The following is a 20,030-nucleotide window of genomic DNA, read 5'->3' as shown; positions in this document are numbered from 1 at the left end:
ATAATCAACTTTAAATTAGCAGTCCCAATAGGCAAAAAACTCGTAAGCAAAAAACAAGCAGCAATTCGATTGATCAAGCTGCAATTCTTTATGTTCAAATAAGATTACATTCAAAATCCGTATGCCTTGAGGCAACTCAACCATAAAATTCAATTCACTAATACATATAAAGCCTCGCTCAAGTAAACACAGACAACTAAGAGAGCACAGCCATCACTTCAGAAGCTCTTAAAGCAATGTAGTTGGTACCATCACTGCCCTTGAAGTCATTCCCTGCATACTTGGAATACATCACCGTGTTCCCTGGAGCAATGGATAGAGGTTTCCTATTACCTTCCTCATCTAGAGGACCGGGTCCAACAGCAATGACCTATACTCACAAGAGGCTTTATATTATTAATCTCACATCATGTTGTTTGTAATGCAAGTATTAGGAAACGCAGCAAAAAGTATTGGTCCACCAAATTTGCAAAAATTGACAACTCTTACCATTCCAATGGAAGGTTTCTCCTTGCTTGCCTCCGTCAACAACAAACCTCCAGCAGTTGTCTCCTCAGCCTCAGCAACCTGCACCCGTCATTTGAATAGACAAACCAGCCCATAATATGAGAATCTGATTATATCTACACAAGAAAAGGATGGAATTTTTTAAGGACACCAACCTTGATGAAAACTCTGTCATTAAGGGGCTTAAGATCCTTGATTTCATCTGTTTCAAGAATGCCAACTACGTCATCCTCCCTCAATATGAGATGATTTGCGCCATTGAACTCCAACTCAGTCCCTGCATACTTCGAATAGATGACCTGGGTCCCAGGCTACACAAACAAAGCAACAAGTAAATGAGTGAAAGTTGTAGATAAAAAGCACAGAAACAAGAAAACTTAATCCAATCTTGAAGACTACCTTCACAGATATGTCCAGTTTAGTCTTCCCAACTGTCTTCCCCTCGCCAACAGCTACCACCTCACCTGCTTGAGGCTTTGTTTGAGCTGTAGATGGCAGAAAAATACCACCATCAGTTTTCTCCTCTACAGTCTTGATTTTCACCAGCACTCTATCACCCAAAGGTTTAATTGAAGTGTACTGCACAGCCATAAAATCAAAATAATTGAATGACAAGCAAACAAGCCCAAATAATCTGATCATTTACTAACATTAACAGAAGAGATAGATGTGCAACATTCACACGGAATTGAAAATATAACACGCACAGTGAGAACAAAAATATAATGCACACTATCAGACTAAAGAAACAAATGCAAGACTCATTTAAAGTGAAATACAAACCAATTTATCAATGACTCAATTTGTCAGTGGGTTTTAGAGCCAAATTAGTCATGGAAGTGCCTTCAGTTAAAAACAAATCAAAATGCATTAAAAAATCATCTCCCAAAAATTCATGAAAAATCGATAATGCATCAATTCATCAAGCACTAAAAACATGAGGCCAGACATTCGAAAAAATAAGTAAATTTTAGAATTATCAATGCTGCTTTTATTAAAGGATAAAATTACCTTGGGAGCCACGACTGCAGCGGCTTTAACGACCAAGCGACGGAAAGAGCGTTGGCTGGGAGCACCTCCGACGGAAGCGAACTTGACGGAAGACGGTCTGAGACCATCGAATGAAGTCAAGCTCCTTGCTGGAACCTTAATTGATGACGCTGTTAGCTGAGCTGTCGCCATCTGCTGTTCGTTTCAATTCAACACACAGCACAGTCTCAGAGTTGACTTTTCAGTCATTTAAAAATAAAATAACCCATGGAAAAGAAACTGTACCTTGCAGATGCAGAGAGAGCGAGAGAGATTCTGATTGGAAATGATAAGCGAGAAGCGAGCGAGTAGTTTGATAAGGTTTCTAGTTGAAATTTGAAGAAGAGTCGAGAAGATAAAACCCTAGACACTTCTGTTTAAGTAGTAGAGAGGGTTTTTTAAGAGATAATAAGATGATTCTAGAATTTCGGCCGTTGAGCGATTGCCACTCACGCGCCTTTCACTCTCCGAGCCAAACAGTATTAGTTAAAACTTACCTTTTAAAACAGCAGGGGTTCGATTCTTATTGGACTACATGAAAGAGGGCCGAAGCCCAAATTAACTTGCATGATATTATTTTGCACAAGCAAATGAGGAGAATTTCCCGACATCAAGCGATTTAAATTCCTTCAACTCGCCGGTCAACACCAAAGCCAGAGCCAAATAGCCAATTGTGGTGACTGGTGAATTTATGGGAAAAAGATAGAAAGTTTGGAAGTAGATATTTGAATTGTGCTCGAGTTAGGACGTCCCAAAAATTTATAATCGCTCTTTTTACACAAAAAAAAAAGTGAAACCAATACGATATTTATTATTTGTTGTATTTTTTCTTTTAATATTAATGGTGCGTTTACTTCGCGAATTAGGAAATTGAAATATGAGATTATAATTATTGACGGTGTTTACCTCACAAAATGAAGACATGAATCTGAATCAAAATTATAGGGCCCACCCAAATTTAAGGATAAGGGATGGGAGATTGATTCCCGAGGGGGTGGTGGGAATCAATCTCCCACTCCCATAATTGACCATTTTATCCCCTCATAAAATAAAAATTACCTATTTTGTCTTCAATTAAATATTATTATAATTAATTAATTAATATTAGTTGTTGTTATTATTAATGATAAAAATTATTATAATTAATTAATATATTATTGTTTTTATTATTATTATTATTATTAGTGATAGATTTTAACAATTAATTAATGTATTAATATATTATTAACAATAATTATTAATAATAACAAATTTTTAATAAATTATCACTTTAATAAATTATCACAGTAATTAAAATAAAAATAATAATTATGACAATAGTTCCTTAAATACATTTTAGTAATTTATTATAATTTAAATCATTTTGATTTCGATTCTAAGATAAAGTAAACTGATTAATAGCAATTTAGTTCATTTCGATTTTGATTCTTATAGTTCAAGTAAACAACTTATTCTGATTTTCATTCTCCATTTCCATTCGAGGTTGTTCTCATTTTAAGTCATTTTCATTCCAGTCAATTCTTATTTCAATCCATTCTGATTTTAGTTTGGTAAATGGATCATAAAAGCCAGCATTGGAAGTTGAAATCACTAGAAGAAACGGGATCAAGAGAATTCGTTGAATGGCTGGTGAAGGTTATATGGACGATGGATTGGGGCCATTTTAATGGAAAAGGACCAGGAGGCCTTTTGTTTGTATCTTCGGCCCAGAATGTCCCAAAACAGTAAGGCCACAAGTCACAGCTCTAGTCATCACTTAAAATGAGGACATTCCCTTTCGCATAATTTAAATTGACACTTGTCGAATAATTAGAAGCAGGAATAATAATAATTCACCAAAAGTATGGTACCTTAGCTAAAGTATTGGCACCAATAAAAATTTAAAATTGGGTACGAGGATTCTTGCGGTAAGGGCCATTTGGTTAAGAATTTCTTAAGCGATCCTAAAATTGTTCCCAAATTAATACCAAATCAAGTTACTGGATGATGGAATAGTTGACTCATCAAAACTTTAGAGTCATTACTGTGTGGCTGACACATCTTCTCATTCTAGTCAAAAGAAGACAACCGTAATTTGTCAATGTTGGAAAAAAAATAATATTTAAAAAATGAAAGGTACCACAAAAATGTTATCCCCTTCTTAATTTTTTTTTTCTTTTTAGTTTAGTGAAAATGGAGATTTGCGGCATAGTAGTAATTTTTTCCCCGCTTAATATAAATTGCATGTACGAAAGAGGAAAAAATTCAAGTCCTGCGTGGCCTAATCTTAATTGAAGGTTGTTGAAAAATTTTCGTCAAAATTTTTTACTAGAAAAGTGAAAAAAAAAAAAACATGATTTTACCTCCTTGTATTTGTACAGCAACGAAATCCATGTTGATGAAACTGGGGCCAACCGAAATTGACAGTAGTAATACATAATAGTGAGTGACGGGGCCAATCGAAATTGACATTAGTAAACTAGTAATAGATATTAGATAATACTGAGTGAAGTGAGTCCCACAAGAACAGTTTATAATTCTAGAAGTGTAATAAAGCTGACGGAAGTCAGGGGACGCGTTACTTTGAATCCCGTTTTGAGCTGGGTTTGGGGTGGGTGACGATGGAGCGTGGCATGGGCCTTCCTTTGCGTTGCGTTCTTCAATTTTGTTTGAGGTGACGGCTAAGTGATAGCAACAATGGAGCTTTCCTCTCGTCCCTCTGGACTCTGGTCCGGTCATTTTTGTTTATGACATCAGCCCCCGGTCTTCTGTCCGTGTCTGCTCTATTTCTCTTTTTTTTTTTCCTAAAAAAAAAAACTCGGGTATGGATAAAATTTAAATTAATTTTGTCGTTTTATGTTTTTTTAAGATTTAAACTTGGATGATCATCTAAAAGAAACTGTTTGAATATCTCTCTTTTTTTTTTAAATAAAAAAAAACGAAACATTAAGAGAATATATTCAAAAAAATTCCTAACACTTTATTTGAAAGAAAAAGTTAGTCCTTAAAGTAAAATCAATGTTCGCATATTATTATTATAACAAAAGTAGTAATAATAGAATAATAATTTTTTTTTTTACAAATTAGTATAAATAAAAATACTACATAACCTACATGGTTATTTTTTAATCAATGAGTAATATTATCATAAGGGTCCGATTATATTGAAATCGTTCTAAAATAGATGACCCTTTCATACGATTAAAATTATAATTAATTTTTTATTATTTATTACTTTACGTGTGTGATTGTGATTCGTGCTCCACCTTAAATAAATTTCAACGTTATCATTTCACTGTCCCACAAATGGCACCCATTTCATAACCTCAGCCTTATCATAACTACATCTATTTAGACAAACAAATGTTGTAATCTTAAAAAAAATGATTTAATAAAAAGTTGGTGGCACAAAATAATGGAATTGGGCTGGAAATGGGGGCCATTTGTGGGACAGTGATTCATGGGACAGGGTTTTAAAATTTGAACTCTATGCGTTCTTTCATAGTGGAATTTTATTTACAGAATAAATTTAATTATAAAAATGTGTGCACGAGGAACAAAAGCCAAACGTGCTTGAAATCCAACACCCTCCCCCGCGTAATCCAGAAACAATCTTGTCCTACAGGCCACGTGTCCGCTGATTTACACTTTGCGGCATTCAAATCAACGCGCACTTTGAGTTTTGACCCTCGCGGTCAGAGTCTGAGACCTCCTTCACTTAACCAAGAGAGCTCACTCTCCAAGTCTCCCACGCATGCTCCTTATATATACATATGCCGAGCCGCCATAAAAATGAAAACATCTTCAGCAAAATAAAAGCAAACAGGAATACAAGAATCATCATCCAAATCACACTCAAAAGTTCCGAGTCAACTCGATACAGCACCACTCGTCTAAATCAAGAATACCCATAACCTGAAACCCTTTAAAAATGGTGAAGCACGTAGTCGAAAAGCCTGCTGAGAGAAGTGACTCTCGTTACAAGGGTGTCCGAAAGCGAAAGTGGGGGAAATATGTGTCTGAAATCAGACTACCCAACAGCCGTGCCCGTATCTGGCTGGGCTCCTACGACACAGCAGAAAAAGCAGCGCGTGCTTTCGACGCTGCTTTGTTTTGCTTACGTGGCCGATCAGCCAAGTTTAATTTCCCGGACAACCCACCCGACATATCAGGCGGGCGCTCACTTAAGCCATCTGAGATTCAAGCTGTGGCGGCTCAGTTCGCGAATTCGGAGCCGCTGAGGAGTCAATCGCCAGAACAGTCGGTGTCCGAATTGCAAACGGAGTACTTATCGCCGTCGATTTCTGAGGCAACGGTTCAGTTGGACAGCGATGGGGTTTTTGACGGGTCTTTATTGGATCTTTTAACGGCATCGAGTTCCAGTAACTACCCTTCCGAATATGGGATATTTCCTGGGTTTGATGACCTGTCTAATGACATTTTTGCTCCGCAACTCCCAGCTGTTGATTTTGCAGACGAGAATTTTGATGGGCTATTGTTGAATCAAGATTCGTTTCTTTGGAATTTTTAAATTAGTAATGTGAGGTCAGAATTCTGGACAGTTTTAGATTCCGGAGTATCTGATAATTTGGGTTTGGATAGACCATTTTTTGTACGGTCATCCTTCATTAGCAATCGAGTACAAGTAAACATATCATTCGATTGGAAAAAAAATTACGAAGTTGTAAATTTTTTGATTGATCGGAGAAAAATGAATTGTATTAGATTTTATTTCAAATAAATGAATAAATCATTTTTAAAAGTTAATCGCATGTTGTGAGTTTATTTTTATTATTAATTCGACATTTTATTATCTTTGTGCCACGCGTCCTTCCTCCGCCCACGTCACCCATCCAACAATTCCATCAATTTGACAAAACATATACAAACCGGAAGAAATTAAAAAAAAAATCCAGAAACACCAAACCCTAACTACTGCGTCAGCCATCATCCACGGCCGCCTGAGCGACATTCCGTCGTCGTTTCCATTAATTGACAACCCAGCCTGAAGCCGCCAACCATTTCCCACATATTTCCGCCACCGATAAGCCGTCGCGATCCACGAAAACCAGCAGCCAAACTCCCGCACACTGCCCTTCGATTCACCGTATTCCGCCACAGATTACCAGCAACCGCCACCGCCAGACTCTTCCTCATCATCCTTTCTATCCTTCTGGACCATCTCCTACAACAGCCAACGCCGTTCACCGAAATCGAAGTCAAACCTCCAACCACTTCTTTCTCTAGACTATTCCGTCCAATCCACGACGATCCGAGACAACGGCTGCCACCATCACACTTAACACCATCAAATCTTCCAGATCCCCATTCCTTACCCGATTTCCAATCACCATCGCCATACAACTATTGAAGTTTCAAAGAAGGTATTGGATACAATTAAACGTTCAAATTAATGCATTAAGCGTTTGGGGTGACATAATAAAACTTTTAAACTGTACTTACTGAAGTAAAAATCATAGTAGTAAAAGTGGAAAAAATGATCGTTGTCCGTTAAACTGTCAAAATCCAACTGTAAAGTATTACCAAATATCTTGATAGTTGGACTGCCACACATCACTCTTAAACGCACTCTAAAAAGGTCAATAAGAGAAATAAATAGAAAAATTACAATAAATATTTTAGAACTTCGCATCAAACAAGAAAATACATACAAGTAGGAGAAAATTATCGAAGACGCATCTAAACTTGCTAAAGATGAGATAATGTTTCATCTTAATTTGAGCATTAAATCGAATACTACAGTTGTAATTCTTCAATAACTCAAGTCGAGGAGGCCTCAATTGTTATGAAAGATAATATAATTGATATTTCACCAATACAAATTGATGATGAGGGAATTATCCATAATTGATATGATTTTGCCAATTGAAGTTATAGCTAATCTAATTGTTCTTCAAGACCACGAGATAATTAACATGGTTATGCGTATTTTTATCGAAAACAATAAATTAGTTCTTGAAGAAGATTAAGCTGAAAAAACAAAATTAAATGGAAAATGAATTGAGCAAAATAAAAAAAATGATAAATATTATTTTTAACGTTGCTCGTTCTTGGAAGTCTTTATCTTTTCAAAGTGTTACTAACAAATTTAAAAAGTAGATGGAGTATAGCTATTATTGAGTTTTAAGAAAAGTTGATGCAAGATGCTTTGTGTTTGTGATGGAAGATAATGTATTCCCTCACAAGTTTCATCCTCCAAATAGTCTTTTGTTTTCAGCAAAGTTCGAGAACAAGTTTTTCTCGAAGAGAAGAAGAGTGATGTGGGAAGTATAAGGTAGAATAAATTATAATTTCTAGAATGGAGTCAATTTTATCTTTAGTGTTTCATAATATTTTATCTTATTTTAGTATGCTTATTTTAGTCATATTTATAATTCTAGATAGTTAAGATTTAAGATTATTTGTCTTATTTAAAAAGAATTATGATTTAATCGCCACTAATATAAATAGGCTTGCTATCTTAATTTATTATCATACTTTTCAAAAACTACCAATAATAATATTATATGCTATTCCCTAGTGGATTTATCCTTTTCTCTCCTTGAGAGTTTTTTTTTTTTTCTTGTTATTCATGAAGGTACACTATAACGACATCTAATATTGCTTCTATGTTTCTCTAAGTTTTTTTTTTTTTTTTTACACTCTTTTTTAAGTTAGAGAATATCACACAAGTCATTTGAAGTAAGAGAGAAATATTAAGTTTTGATTAATAAATCTGGAGCTGTAATTTTAATAAAAAGGCAATATGCTAATCTCCTCGCTCTTCATATATGTAGTTTAAGGATATCTGTGTAAAACTATAAGAATTGCTTAAACGGCTTTAGTCAAATTCAAGCAATGGATGAGTTTTAATTTTTTTTAATTAATAATTCAAGCACTTATTAGAGCTCGAACCTAAGACCAAAACTTTAGGAAGACTGCTCAATTTATAGATAATTAATTACAATGTGATTTGAATATTTCTAATTTAGTGGTTATTTTAAGACAATCAGTAGATAAACAAGTTTAACACTAGTCAACACTAGTCATGACTGATAAACAAGTTGGACTGTATTCATATTTAACGTTGTAATATTTGACGTATGACAATCTATATTCATATTTAACGTTGAAATTCATTTATATTCACTATATTTTAAAATAGTAACCTCACTTATATCTTGAATCAAGCCTCTCTCATGGTAAAGAAGAATTAAAATAGTAACCACACTTGTATCTTGAATCAAGCCTCTCTAATGGTAAAGAAGAAGTTAGAACTTCTCACACCACAAGAAAAATGACCTACTATGACAAGTAAAAATTATCATTTTAAAGGGTGGATGACAATTCTCATTTCTATTATTGTAGCCAGCGTCAAGAAAAAATGATAGAACAATACTTGTTATGAAGTTATGATAGATACTACTGGTCATACATCCTGTTTGGGTGGTAAAGATGCTGCTACCATATATTCACCTGAGTATAATGTGCTCTCCTCGATATAGAATGATCCTTAAAGGGGAATGTCTCCTCGAGAGTGGGGATGGATGGTCGCGTACGTGTGGTTAGTTAGGGTGCTCACAAGGAGAGAACAAATCAGGTTAATTCAAAGACCTAGTCAAAGGGTGACCAAAATCTTCCCTTGAAGAATTCGGGTACGAGGCCAACTCACCAGTAATCATGGAGTCACTCCATTAGTGGTTGTGCCACCAACCCATTCACGGTGAGTAACTGATCCACTAATGTTTATGCACCAACCAGAGGCTACTAATTTCGGCTGATTATAAAAGCCTTTAGAAAATGAAAAAAAACGGGGGATAAGTAAGATACAGAGGTCGAATTCCTCTTTTCTTTTTTCTCTAAATTATAGATTTCTTGGATTTCTGAACCGTGTTTTGTTTTCAAGCCTACGGTAGTAAGCCACAGAGAGGGTGGCATAAGTTTTTCTAAAAAAAAGAAAGTTGACTTGAGCGTCAGAGAGTTTACGCTGGAGAAACCACCGGTGTCCACTAACTATTTGTTGTGAGCGCAGATGTCCTAGAAAGAGGTGCTCAAGATCACCAGTGCTTCGTCAACATTAAGACAACAACATAGAACCGTCTCCCCAATCACAACAATAGTGTTGAGGTAGCTATTTGGTTGCTACATACCTCAACCAAATTTCTACATCAACACATCGATCATAAAATTTTTTCAAAGGAAGTAGAACAATTTTGACTTTGGTGCGCTTGATATAATTGACCAAAAATATGAATTGTTGAAATCAACATATTTCTATAACAGGTATAGTCTATCACGAATTATTGAAATTAAAAAAAAGAATTATAATTATATTTCTATTTATCTTTTTTGAGAGTCCACTGTCATTAAAATTTATAAATCTTTTATCATCCACTATCCACAATTGAAGCTGCATTCGTAAATTTCAATTTAGATTACAAATTGATATAATTATTATTTATATATAAAGTACTCAAATACGTACAAGCTTCATTATAACAAACCAACTCTTACTAGTGAAAAAATGCGAATTCTCAAATTGAAATCATGTATCATGTAATTATCCCAAGCAAATATAAACCAAAAAGCAAATGGAGGCCAATTTTTTGTGCTTGCATAAGGTGGTATTGGCACTTTTAACATGTATACCCAGACATTAAGCTTGCCCTTCAAAAACTGAACCCTTAATGCTCACAATCATACATATAGCATGATTTGCAAAGCAGTTCTTGTTTTGCAGCCAGGCTTGCCAATGTAGTTCCTAATAAGTTAATGCTTATTGGAGCACAAGTATCGCCATTTTCACGGTTAGCAGTAAGAAACAAAAAGTTCAAATCAAAGATGAAGAAATTAGCTTTCAAAGTTAAATAATAATAAAAGAACTGCGCAATCTAAAACAATTCCCAAGTAGAATAAAACCTCGATAAATAAATGTTTGATAAATGAATAACTTAAGCAAAATTATTAACTTATTACACTGGCTCAAGTCGGTATCAGAGGATTTTATTATTTAATCTAAATGCATAAGATAATTTTTTTTATTTAATCTTTTGGGGCCCAATGAAAATATAGATAGTTAATTAATCAAATACAAAATTAATAACGAATAAAATATAAAATTCATAACATTAAAGATTTTTCCTTACAACTTTAATTATCTGAATTCAACTCTTTGCGAAATATGCAACTAAAGTAGTCATTTTGAAGAAGATGTTGCTGACTTGAGGAAGCATGATTTGGCTATTTTATAGATAAGTATGTACATTTACCAAAAAAACTCTTCTCAAAACAATAAATCTCTCTCTAAATTAATAAATATTCTTTCATAAAATTTTCATCTATTGATGAATAAATAATTTCGTTAAAAATTATTTTTTTCTTAATTCTAACAATATTATTTTATAGAGGTTTTACTGCATCACCATTTTCACTGGTTATCTTGCGATAAATGAAAAACACTAAATTACTTCATGGATAATATGTAAATAATAGAAATAATATAAATGACAAGGAGTTATATCATGTAAAGCTATAGAGCATTTGAGTTCATTCAACTTAGAACTATATACAAAATGGAAATTCACCCGTTATTTATAGAGTCTTAACTAATTAGGTTTGGCTCACGCCTAAATTTAGCCTGGCTTGCACTTGTTTTACCTTGGCTTTTTCACCTCCAAAGCGAATTGGCCAATGATTTTCATGAGCCATTTTGCTAACATGCTGCCACGTGGCTAACTAACCAATCAATTTAATCGGTGAGCATGCTTGCCTCTTGCTCCTCATCTAATTAACTTTAACCATGTGGTCAATTAACCTTGCAGTCCTTACCAGCCAGAAACAAAGAGGTAGAAGTGAAGAGACATCCACCAAATAGGTAGGCAATGGTATATTTCTTTTTTCTAAGTTGGCCATTTAGTAAAAAAGGAACATCATGGCTGTTGCTCTCTTTTGATGTGAATTTTCCCACGCTCTGACAGTAAAATTGATATACTAACTAGCAAAGTTGGTATCCAAAGTACGGTAAATTTTCTTCATTATTTCAAAGCCACAAATGTTCAATCTAAAGTTCTGCATTCAAGTGCTAATTTATTTAAATGGAATGATAATTGGTGACCTGTATCATTACTTAATGCTATTCACTCTCAAGAAGCATTAGTTTTAAGTCATTTTCGTAAGCGACAATCGCTTTGAAAACCTGTTGATTTGGCATCAAAAGCAAAGCATCATCTGAATCTAGAATCCACTGTAACTGGGACCACATGCAATCAATTCTATTGAACCAAATTTCATAGCAGTATCAGAATATTAGCTTTGCATGCTTTTAATTAATCATTAGATTATGATCTGATCAGTCAAAGGCTGATCTATAAACTGTTTATTCTGTGAAATGATCACTCAAATTAGTTTCTTATTTATGCATAAATTGAGATCATGATGCACTTATGAAATAAGAAAGTATAGAACCTGGGGCGAGGTTGTCAAAGCTTACTAACTTTGATGTTATTCTTATCCTCGTCTTGCTCTATTAAGCTGAGTCTGTCTCCCTTGTCAGGCTGCTTGCTAATCTGATTTTGCCTCCGCAATTGAAGCTGCTCAAACTGTTGCTGTTGCATTGTAATTGTAGCTTGCCCCTTTTTCCTATCTGTCATATTTTGTGTTGCTTCTTGCATCTTGTATTCCCTTGCAATTTTGCGAAGTTTCTCGAAACTCAAGCAATGTATGATTAATTAGTATTGCAATGCAAAATTAAACTGAAAAATTCAATCTATGAATTAAAACTGCAAGTCCTACTTCCTTTAGCACTCTATCAACAACTGTTGAGCATGATTTTGTATTTTCAGCTCATTTATTATTTCTTTCTAAATTGACCTGGTTCTTGCAAATTCAAGACTCTGAACCAGTTTAGTTCTGGTTCATGTCTTCTTTTAGGTCAAGGAGTTAGCTTTAATTTAGTAAAAACCAAAAGAAAGTGCAGTGGCATGCAATAAATGAATACGTGACCGCCTATTATTCACAATTTCAGATTGATCAATTAAGATCAATTAATGCAGAATGCTAAGCATGCAAGGATGGATGAATTCAAGCATAACCAGTCCATTCATACGTGAATATAACACAATTAAGCTAATTCAAAGTAATAGCACGATTTGATCAGAAAAGACTGAAGCAAAACTGAAACTGTGGTGAATATTTCCATGTCAGATAAGGAAAACAAAATTGGATCCATACTTTTTCACATACGTCAAACCATAATTATGTTCCGTGATCAAACAAATGCACTAATTCATATATCTAATATAAAAAAAAAATCTTAAGCGAGATTGAACTTGTGAGACCGATTTTACCGATATGATCATCGCGAATGTAATGTGAATTCTCAAATGAGCTTGTGACTAACTTTGAGGGATCGTTGGTAGCGGTACTGCATTCAATTTCTCAATTCTGATTTTCTAGTGCTGCTATTGTTGCTGCCACAGGCTAGGGTTTTAGTTTCAAGCAGCTAAAGGGTTGGGTTTTCTTTCACCGCAGCGATTTGGGTATCGTTCGGTCGGAGAGGGTTTAGTGGTGACTGTGACTCCGTGGCAAAGAGAGATGATGGCGAGAGTGAAGGTCTGGGTCTCGATTTGTGAATGTGCATGTTAGACACGTAAAAAAAAAAAGGAGGGGGGGGGGGGGGGGGGGGGGGATGAAGAAAGGAAAGGTGATAAGGGTTGCTTTGTTTTGTGCATGAAACGACGTGGTCTCAATAGGGTGTGAAACCACGTCGCTTAACTTTGCAATGTTTTAAGTTTTAATTTCATTCATTTTTCAAAAGATTATAAATGACTTTAAACGTTGAGGTTTCTTTGTTGTAACGGTTGGTATTCATCTCGACGGCAAGCTCGAGCAACAGTTTCCAGAGTCCACGTACAAGAAAAGATTTCGATTATTAATTAGACATAAGAGACTAAACAATGTATGTTACGATTTAACCTAAAAGATTTAAGAAAAGGAAAGGGTTCAAACAATTTATATTTAAGCTTTTTGAAATATTCCCCACGCAAGCCAGGCTTATTCAAATTTTATACGTGAATGGACAGCACATTGAATCTAACAAATGGGTGGTACATTCTAATTTGTGTAAATTGTCATGAGCCGTCTAGGACTTATTTGGCTTGACGCATATTTCCAACAAAATCCTTGAGAATTTTAATTAGTGTACAAAAAATTGGAATATAACACAGCCTACACAGGGATAGGGTGTGTGCCTTTATTAAGAAAAATGACTATCTAGAGTTATCTGTGTGGCGGCGATACACAAACTTGCCACTTTCACACAAAAAAGTAGTGGCAGGACAATCTCAAAATGCAAGCTTATTCACCGGAGATTGAAGTGCATTATATGTACTTTTCATTAATAACTGATAACCCTCGTAGTCGTGGATGATTAGAAAGCTTAATTTGTTTGATTACTCAGAAACTCGAAGACCGTCCGCCAAAAATTTGGTGCAAGCCCAGTAGCCCACAGTTAACGCAGAAAATACTCCACCACGTGTTCACATCATTGCATCTCTAATGCACGTGTCAGATCCCGACCCCAGATCCAACGGTCCACACCCAAGCCACCAATAAGCTCCACGTAGCCCCGAACCAGCAAATGTAAAAAAAAAAAAGCTGCGGGGTTACGTGTCACTCTTCCACAAAGCCCACGGGATTCCTTCATTCTGCTTCCGTCTCTTAATTCTCCATCTCCACGTCCGCTGACAAAATCGGTTTATTTTAAAGCCGAAAGCCGGTGCTTGCTTTGCATTAAAGGAAATAATTTCCAATTATGGTGAGGCCGAGCGGCGGAAGAGAAGGCAATAACGGGAGATACAAGGGAGTGAGGATGCGGAAGTGGGGCAAATGGGTGGCGGAAGTTCGGCAACCTAACAGCAGAGGCAGAATTTGGTTGGGTTCTTACAAGACGGCGGACGAAGCTGCTAGAGCGTACGATGCGGCTGTCGTTTGCTTACGTGGATCCTCCGCGACGCTCAATTTCCCCGATAACCCCCCGGAGATTCCGTTGGCGGATGAAATGACGCCAGTCCAGATTCAGGAATTTGCGTTTCGGCATGCCCGAAGGGCTCCGGCCCAATCGGTGGAGGATTTAGGATCTAATGAGGCGGCTGTCGTTTCCGCTTCAGGTTCTAGTAGCGGTTACGGAGTTGATGATGTGGGCGTCGATGGGGCATTCTATCAGTCACCTGGTCTGTGGACCTTTTGAGGTTGTTTATTTGTTTATTTTTTTTTTTTTAAATTAACAAAAAAAACTTGATAGATTACGGAGTAAAGGGTTGTTTTTGTAAAGTTTAAAGTGTTCTACTTGCAAATTCGACGAATGTTTGTATTTTAACTAAACTTTTGAGATGCCACCTGCTTTTGTCTGTAGGAATAAATTTTTGGGTAATGTTGAAACTCGTGATGTGACTTGATGTTTGCAATATAGTGCTTAATAATTGAGTGTGGTTTGTCGCGAGGAATGAGTTTTTGCTTTTTTCACCTCCAATGAAAATGTGCTAGGAATATAGTATACATTGCGTTTGATAAACAGGGATATAAGAAACTCTGAAAATGATATGAAAAGGGCAATTTTTATTTTTTTATTTTAAATTAAAGAAACCCTTCTTATTTATTTATCTGAAAATAATACAAATAAATTAAATAATTTGATTACATCTTTATATTATCCTCTCTTTGATCAACAACATTTTAGATTTGAAGTCCCATTCCTTCATTTACAAACAGCTTGAACAGCTAGCCTCGATGTAAAGTTGCCCCAGCTGCTAATTCCAAATGTCGACTGCGACACGTCAATCAAACAACTCGGCCTCCCAGCACAAAGCTGCAAGATAGATAGAATTAACTTTCAACAACAATTGCGTCATAGATGAATTTGTTTCAAGGGAGCATAATGTTTGATGTTCTCTTTTGATTACCTTTTCCACGACAGCAACGCTCTGAGTTGCCTGATAATTGCCTAAACTGAAGGAGCCGCATGTTCCCTGTGGATCACCGAAGCTAGCAAATTGGATTTCGGAGATTCTTCTGTCACCTTGGCAGTAGAGTTCGAGATTGTTTCCTTCGTAAGCATTTGCGCAAACAGTACCAACTGTGACGACCTGGAGTGTCACGTTCCAGGGAGCCCCGCCTACTTCCTCGAACAAAATCAATGTGTTATCGGCGTTGTTGTTCAGGAATGATCTGGGCACATGGTACCTGATTTGAAACACGGTTTTAAAAAGTTACATTTCTGTGCTTGATTACAAATTTGTTTGACAAAAGCTCGAGTGTTTTACCATCTTTGAGAAGGATTGCCGCAATTAGTCCTGCACTTGCCATCATTATACGATCCCTTGTAGTTGCAGTGAGCATCACATCCGGTGGTCTCAGCTATTTGTGTAGGCCAGTAACGCCCAATGCTCTTCCCATTCACCCAGGCATGCCCCTTCCCCATGCCTAGCAAATCTAACACCACTGGCTCTTCACCTGAAGGAGTCTTGAAGCTGGTCTGTAAACAGTAAACACCCAGTTACACCTACGTCAGAATTCATTCTTACAAGATGTAGAAATTATTCAATGAAAAAGTGTTGAGGGAATTGTTTTTTATAATACCTTGTACCATGTCATTGGTCTATTTTTGGGGACCTTTGTGGAGTTCCAGTTGGCATTGCGTGAATTTGGATCATGGAATTGTTGGGCCTCACCGTTCAACCCCACCTTCACCAGCAATGACAATCAGGTACATATTCCAAGTATTATTGATGATTGGATGGTAAAATCTTTGGTATGTTTCAGTAGTAAGTACCTTATAAGACCATTGGTATGTTGTTGCATTGATACTATTATTTCCTTTTCCGTTCAACAGAACGCCGCCATTAATTAAGCCAGTAGGTTTCAAGTCATAAAATGCACCATAGTTCTGCACCATTCATTCTACCATTAATGAGACCGATTATTAGTTTTGCAGTAAATTCTACAGAAAAAAACATACCGCCAATCCAACTGTGACACTGAGTAAACTTATGACATTGAGGCCTTTTTTCAGAGAAACAGCTTTGTCAAACCCAAAACTGTAATCATCTCCAGTGACCATTTGTTGCCCCTTAGCTTGCCTGGAGAATTGTGAGCCTGTTATCACGACAGAGTCAGTAACAATGACCGAAAAAAGGAAAATCTTTGTACAGAAATCAAATGCATCAAAATAGTACTACCAATGAGTTTGCCGTTAACATATGCATGAAGTCCATGGCCATTTGTGCTCACACGCAGAGTCATATTCTTCAAAGAAATGTTTCTAGTGTCCACACTGTAAGAACACATCAATATTATTTCTTCCTATTGGTTTCTGGTGCATTGAAGTCCAGGAAATTTTGAGGAAATTTACCTGGTCATATACCATAAGTAGTCACTAACATCACCAGATGCCTCCTTCTGGTCCAGAAGCTGTGCTGCTTCAAATCTTCCATTCCCTTTGAGGGTGTCTTGAATAGGTTCTGGTGCCCACATCCAGGAGAATTTAGCTGGTTTAACTTCATTCCCATATGCATCCTCTTCACTATGTTTCGTCACCATTACAGAGGTCTGAGTGTTAATCTGTGGATGAAAGCAATTCAACATGAATGAGCATTTTCTGTTTCAAGTCTTTAAGAGGGAATATAGAAAGATTTTATTGCTTGATCTATCCACCGTTACCTTTGCTGTGTTGTAAACCTCCTTGCTACAATTTTGAAGGAAAGTGACAGACCAAGCAGGCACAAAGAACTTCCCATCCTCTCCCAGGTCAGCGGTGTAATCACCTGTATTGTCACTGTTGCTCAACATGCAGAATCTTTCCCCGGTAGCATTAAGGGTGAATTTTGTGAGCTGATCAACACAATGAAATCACATCAATATACTATTTTAGCTAATGAATTTTTGTATGATATTAATGCCACTTACATCAACAAAATTCATAACACTCTTGGTTTCCACTGTGCCATTTGTGAGAAACTTTTCTGCCTGTTTAATAGAAGCATGAAGTTGCTTGAGATGTCCCCACTTGGGCTGGTTCAAGTTACCTGAAACTCACAATTTTAGTTCATAAAGTTCACAAATAATAATCAATATCAATGATCAGAAAGTCTAATATATCATATATGATCGATCTTCATTACCGTATTCATCAAGTGGTGCATTGTAATCATATGATGTTGCAATATAAGGTCCTCCTGCTGTACGGCCAAAGTTTGTTCCTCCATGATACTGATTTCAGGAAAAGAAACAAAGATTTTCATAATATTGAAGAAACTACACCCATTGGATGGAAATTCTCAGAAGAGTGGAATCTTAGCTTAGACCAACCATGTAATAATTGTTCAACACTCCTCCATTTTGGAAAAAGCGTGCAACTGAAAAAGCCAGATCCTCGGCAGTTCTCTGTGGATCTCTACCACCCCAAAGCTTGAACCTGGAAGCAAATAAATTTGATATTTATGACATGGGTGAAGATGATGAAAGTCGAAAGAGCTGCCCATTAATAAGACAATAATTAAACACACCATCCTGTCCAGTTTTCAGTCCACATTTTGGGGCTCTTGGGATTGTTTGGCTTGAATTGATCACAATAGAACCCATTGCATGTGTTGATCTGTAAATTAGATTATAGAAACTTTTGAGTTTGGTAACCCCATAATTAATTAAAAAAGTAAGAATTAGATTGAATTGGGCGCAGAAATACAGAACCATAGACTCTGGAGCGTCGCTTTGCTGGCACATGATCCATGGTTCACTAATATTTTGGGCCACGGCCATATTTGCACACCATTTAATGTATTGCTTCCCTGCATCTCCATACTTCTCCATGATATTTCCATATTCATTCTCAATCTGTAATGTTCAGAACCCAAAAACTCCAAACTCTTAATGAGACTAATACCTGGAACAACATCAATTGTAGCATTAACACGTTTGAGGCCGTGTACAAACCTGGGCCAAAATGATTGGACCTCCCTGTGAGGCAAATAGGTTTGCTTCTTTGCACATGTTGACAATCTTGGTGGTAAATACTTGCATTTCATTCTGTATGGAGAAGTAGGATTTAGAAATGCCATGCATAAAATAGAACGTCAACAAGTTTCAGGCATTTAGGAAAAATGAAATTTAACCTTGAAAATGTCGTTGTCTGTTCTTAGTTGGATCCCAGGAGTATTGTGCAGCCACATGGGGAATCCTCTGATAGAAAAGAAGCATACATGTGTCGGAACTTAGCGATGTTGTAAATCTCTTCTAGATAAATGATATATAAATTAAAACAGAAACATACCCATAATTCCATTCAGCACAGACGTATGGGCCAATTCGAAGAATGGCATGTAGTCCAGCATCTTGAACTAGCTTGAAGAACTTGACGAAGTCCAGATTTCCAGAAAAGTCATACTAATCCATTGCAAAACAAGTAACACAACAAACATCATTAAGCTAGGCATTTTAATTTCTTGAGCTTAAAGGTACTAGCATTAGAGGAACATTTTGCTTCAAACCTCGCGACGCCGAGGCTCGTGGACATTCCAGAAGATATACGTTTCAATAGCATCAAGCCCTCCATCCTTTGCCTTCTGAATCAGATCAGGCCACATCTGTATATCACATTTACATCACATTTGCGAATGAAGTCAGCACATGCACAAGTTTTGTTTAACCGTGCTCTAATAGGATATCTTAATTTGAGATACCTCAGGGGTGCTGCGGGGATAGTGGATTGAGCCAGAAATGATGACTTTACGCTGCCCATCAATGATAAGGGCATTTGCATCATATTCAACCTTGATTGCTAAGCATGAACACAGCATAGCCAAACCGGCTACAAGAACAAATTCTGTCCGAGAAGAAGCCATCACTTAAAACAATTTTTCGTTCGAATTCAAAAATTTCTACAAACGACGAGAGAAAAGCAGTAAAGCTTGGATTTTACAAGTAATTGCGGTTCATGGTTGTGTTGTCTGCTCAATTCGTGCTCAAGTTGATGCTTATATAGGCAAAGGTGTTATCTAACAAACACTGCAACTATCTAAATTTAGAAAACGTATAAGCTTTGACAGAAAAACTCCGTTTTGAGGGTTTGCATGCAGTTGATAACTGAATGAGAGCCATCAACAATTAAGCTTTGGATAAGATTGCACTACAACCTTCAATCCTTTCATTTACCCTTAACTGTCAAACGTGTATAGAATAGAACTGAACAGCAGTTCATGATTTGCAAATGCCTCGTTGGATTACAAAACTAAATTCTAACGAGATTAGTTATAATATTATTGTTATTATTATTCTACTTTAATTAATTTATTATTTATCTCCTAATTTCTTTCAGCTTCTTATCTTTAATTTACTTAGATTTTAAAATTTAAAAAGAATCTGATAGCTAGTTGTATAATCCATTTGTTCATGAGAATTTAATTTGGTGTTGGGTTGACTAGAAAATTTTTAGTAATACAGTTAAACCCAAACTGTTTCCGGCT

At 36.2% G+C, this 20,030-nt stretch overlaps 4 protein-coding genes across 5 annotated transcripts; 2 read left to right on the top strand and 2 right to left on the bottom strand.

Moving 5' to 3' along the window:
• Window positions 1-43: 43 nt before the first annotated feature.
• Window positions 44-1,951, bottom strand: LOC102629283 (20 kDa chaperonin, chloroplastic). 2 transcript variants are annotated; one of them, XM_006474630.2, is made up of 6 exons: window positions 1,783-1,951; window positions 1,519-1,692; window positions 907-1,086; window positions 663-818; window positions 490-567; window positions 44-370 (listed from the first exon to the last, which is right to left on the bottom strand). In XM_006474630.2, the coding sequence occupies exons 2-6, from the start codon at window positions 1,687-1,689 to the stop codon at window positions 197-199; spliced, it is 759 nt and encodes a 252-aa protein (XP_006474693.1). In that variant the 5' UTR covers window positions 1,690-1,692; window positions 1,783-1,951; the 3' UTR covers window positions 44-196. The 2 variants fall into 2 exon arrangements, with proteins under 2 accessions (XP_006474693.1, XP_006474694.1); XM_006474631.2 differs by having other exon boundaries at window positions 1,519-1,689; window positions 1,783-1,946.
• A 3,342-nt stretch (window positions 1,952-5,293) lies between these two features.
• LOC102629753 (ethylene-responsive transcription factor ERF017) lies at window positions 5,294-6,282 on the top strand. Its single transcript, XM_006474632.4, has one exon. The coding sequence runs from the start codon at window positions 5,447-5,449 to the stop codon at window positions 6,044-6,046; it is 600 nt and encodes a 199-aa protein (XP_006474695.1). The 5' UTR covers window positions 5,294-5,446; the 3' UTR covers window positions 6,047-6,282.
• A 7,148-nt stretch (window positions 6,283-13,430) lies between these two features.
• On the top strand, window positions 13,431-15,013 carry LOC102630037 (ethylene-responsive transcription factor ERF016). The gene has a single exon (XM_006474633.4). It carries the CDS (start codon window positions 14,327-14,329, stop codon window positions 14,759-14,761), a length of 435 nt encoding a protein of 144 aa, XP_006474696.1. The 5' UTR covers window positions 13,431-14,326; the 3' UTR covers window positions 14,762-15,013.
• A 157-nt stretch (window positions 15,014-15,170) lies between these two features.
• On the bottom strand, window positions 15,171-19,409 carry LOC102613554 (beta-galactosidase 7-like). The gene is made up of 19 exons (XM_052434146.1): window positions 19,248-19,409; window positions 19,056-19,151; window positions 18,839-18,951; window positions 18,681-18,747; window positions 18,502-18,594; window positions 18,259-18,402; window positions 18,075-18,163; window positions 17,878-17,983; window positions 17,691-17,778; window positions 17,476-17,594; window positions 17,230-17,400; window positions 16,934-17,130; window positions 16,749-16,843; window positions 16,529-16,665; window positions 16,343-16,456; window positions 16,150-16,254; window positions 15,834-16,066; window positions 15,474-15,753; window positions 15,171-15,379 (listed from the first exon to the last, which is right to left on the bottom strand). The coding sequence occupies exons 1-19, from the start codon at window positions 19,407-19,409 to the stop codon at window positions 15,269-15,271; spliced, it is 2,520 nt and encodes an 839-aa protein (XP_052290106.1). The 3' UTR covers window positions 15,171-15,268.
• Window positions 19,410-20,030: the final 621 nt, after the last annotated feature.

Source organism: Citrus sinensis, chromosome 9, assembly GCF_022201045.2.
Source record: "Citrus sinensis cultivar Valencia sweet orange chromosome 9, DVS_A1.0, whole genome shotgun sequence".
NCBI classification, from domain to species: Eukaryota; Viridiplantae; Streptophyta; class Magnoliopsida; order Sapindales; family Rutaceae; genus Citrus; species Citrus sinensis.
This window is presented reverse-complemented; position numbering and strand designations above follow the sequence as displayed.